Here is a 2,764-nt window from a genome sequence, read left to right as displayed (position 1 = left end):
TCTGCCAGGAAAGACAGGCAACTCCACCAAGTAGGCTGGGACTCTGGGCGGAACAACAGAACAACAAAAATAGTGAAAACCCATAGGTGTAAAGACTCCACAGTTTTTGAGAGGGGATTTGTTTACTTTGAAACACTACAACCAAAAGTAAGTGGTGTGTGGGGGGGTATGGGTTATTTCTTCTTACAACATCCAGGTCCTACTTGATCACCAAGGGAAGTCAGGGCAGGAGCTATGCAGAGGTCATGGAAGGATGTTGTTAACTGATTTGCCCCACCCCCACCCCCATAGCTTGTTCAGCCTGATTTTTTTTTTATACAAGCCTTCCCATCTGCCTATGGGTGGCACTGACCACAGTTGGCTGGGTCACATCCAATATTAAACAAGAAAATGCTCCCGCATACTTGCCTCCAGGGCCATCTGATGAAAGTGTTTCCTCAGCTGAGGTGGTTCCATGTTCCCAGGAGCTTGTGACAAGCTGATAGAAAATGACACAGCAAAGGGATATTAAATGATTTTGTTATTTATTTGTTTGTTTATGTTGCTGTTTCTGCTGCTGCTGCTGCTTCCATAGCCTGGGGGCATTTATCCCCAGTTCTCTCAGCTTTTTAATTCCAATTTATAATATGAGAGATTTCAAACCTTTCACATTGGATTGCTTCTTCTGATTCTCTGGTCCTTAAGCTCCCAGATTCTTGGGCTGAGCAGCTACTGCTTTCCTTAGACCTTTAGCCTGAAGATGGACACTACAGTGATTCCCCAGGGCCTAAGCATATAGCTGAAAGCACTAACTTTACTCCTATAAATACATACTCTATCAGCTCGGCCCTAACCAACTTCTAAGTTGTTCCCCACCTTCAATACTCCCGTGTTTCTATATTACTCATTATTCAAAGCAGCCTGGGTCACTCAGGAAGGTTATTTTACCACAAATTGGGATACCTCTGGAGACCCCAGGTACGTTTGCTCTTCTGTGGAGGTCAGAGAATTGAGGGTTCAGATCACTTGAAGGAAAGAAATATTCCATTTGGAAAATGACAGAAGTAGAAGCATTATGAAGGGAATATTGTATGTTCCCACTGGTGACATTGTTATGAAGATGCAGAGTAAGGATCACTCAATTCAATTCCTTTATCTCTGTATCCAGGGTAGTCTGACCAGATCTTAGTTATTCACTATCTATCTATCTATCTATCTATCTATCTATCTATCTATCTATCTATCTAGAATCAAGGAACATTAATACTTACATATGCTACTGGATTAAAAGTCTCCAGGTGAATTAGAAGGTCCCCAGTTTTAGTTTGGGGGTAGTGACAGAGTTCAACCTGAGGAACTTGTAAGCCAGGTTACGATTTTCACTGACTAATACCAGAAGTCTAATGTCCCCTACTTTTTGTAATTTATTCTTCATTCCTACAATTCATCTGGACCAGAGCCTCCCCTTCCTCAACTCCTCCACATTTTCCCACATCTACACATCTTCTCATCCCACACTCATCACTGCCTCATCTCATTTTTTCTACTTTGAACCCAGGTGCACCTTGTGTTTACCCAGTTACTATGCACAGATACCAGGGCTTAAGGCCACAAATTCCATCACACCCCATCCCAACTCATCCCACCCCATCCCACCTCATCCCACCCCACCCCATCCCACCCCATTATTTAAGTATAATAAAATAAATACTTTATTATTTAAAGTAATAGTAAACAAAAAGAAACAACACTTTTATTTGAAACCAAACAAAGTTTATTTGAAACAATGTTCACAGGCAAAGGGAAAAAGGATGAACTTGCTGGAAGGGGACGATGAGGGTCCAGCCTGGTAATTGGAGAAGACTTCAGAATCCTGGGGAAAGCTCTGGCTCACTTCTTGTTGATGTGATCCAGGGAAAGTTTTCCGAAGAGATACTCCGCCATGTCGACTTCTGGAGATGCCCTCTGGCGCATGCTGATCAGGTAGCTGCTCATCTCCTTGAGGACTTCAACTTGCTTGCTCAGAAAGTGGTTCTCCAGGAAGCTGCACAGCTGGGCGTCGCTTTTGCTGGCGGCTAGCAGGCGCAGTGCCACAAGGCTTTCGTTGAGGGTCAGCTCCAGCTGGAAGGCACGCTCCATGGCTGGGAGGCCACCAATCCAATCATCACGGTCTGGCTTGGAGATTGTGCGAAGAGAGGTGCGACCTCCGCGCTGGTTTTGCAATGCCAGAAACTTCTCAGCATTTGCAGTACACTCGTGAGACTTGTTCAGGAAGAAGCTTGAGAACTTCTCCAGGGCCACATCTTCACGATCAAAGTAGAAGGCCATGGACAGGTAGACATAGGAGGTAGAGAGCTGCAGCTGGACCTGGCGGTTGATCGCGACCTCGCAGTCAATGTGGTAGTTCTGTAGCACTTGAGGCGGTAGAAGGACCTCGGGTAGTGGTATAAACACCAAAGGATAGGCAGCCCTGGCTCTGATGAAGCGGGGTGGGCAGCATCGGCGTGGGTGATGACGAGGCCTTCGCAGAAAACCCATGGTGGACAATAGAGCTACCCACTAGCTTGAGCTCCTGGCTGAACTTGGAGCAGAAGCACACAATATGTATAACGGAAGCCAAGGTCCGTAAAAAGTCACGTGTTAAGATGTGGACACAAAGTGTATAACGGAAGCCAAGGTCCGTTAAAAGTCACGTGTTAAGATGTGGACACAAAGTGTATAACGGAAGCCAAGGTCCGTTAAAAGTCACGTGTTAAGATGTGGATTCTGAGTTCTAGAGCAGGCC

The 2,764-nt window shown here is 45.5% G+C and overlaps 1 protein-coding gene across 1 annotated transcript; it reads right to left on the bottom strand.

Moving 5' to 3' along the window:
* Window positions 1-1,869: 1,869 nt before the first annotated feature.
* Fth1p18 lies at window positions 1,870-2,517 on the bottom strand. The gene has a single exon (XM_021153739.1). It carries the CDS (start codon window positions 2,515-2,517, stop codon window positions 1,870-1,872), a length of 648 nt encoding a protein of 215 aa, XP_021009398.1.
* Between the last annotated feature and the right edge of the window lie 247 nt (window positions 2,518-2,764).

Source organism: Mus caroli, chromosome X, assembly GCF_900094665.2.
Source record: "Mus caroli chromosome X, CAROLI_EIJ_v1.1, whole genome shotgun sequence".
NCBI classification, from domain to species: Eukaryota; Metazoa; Chordata; class Mammalia; order Rodentia; family Muridae; genus Mus; species Mus caroli.
Note: the sequence above shows the minus strand (reverse complement) of the source record. Positions and strands in the feature narration are given on the sequence as shown.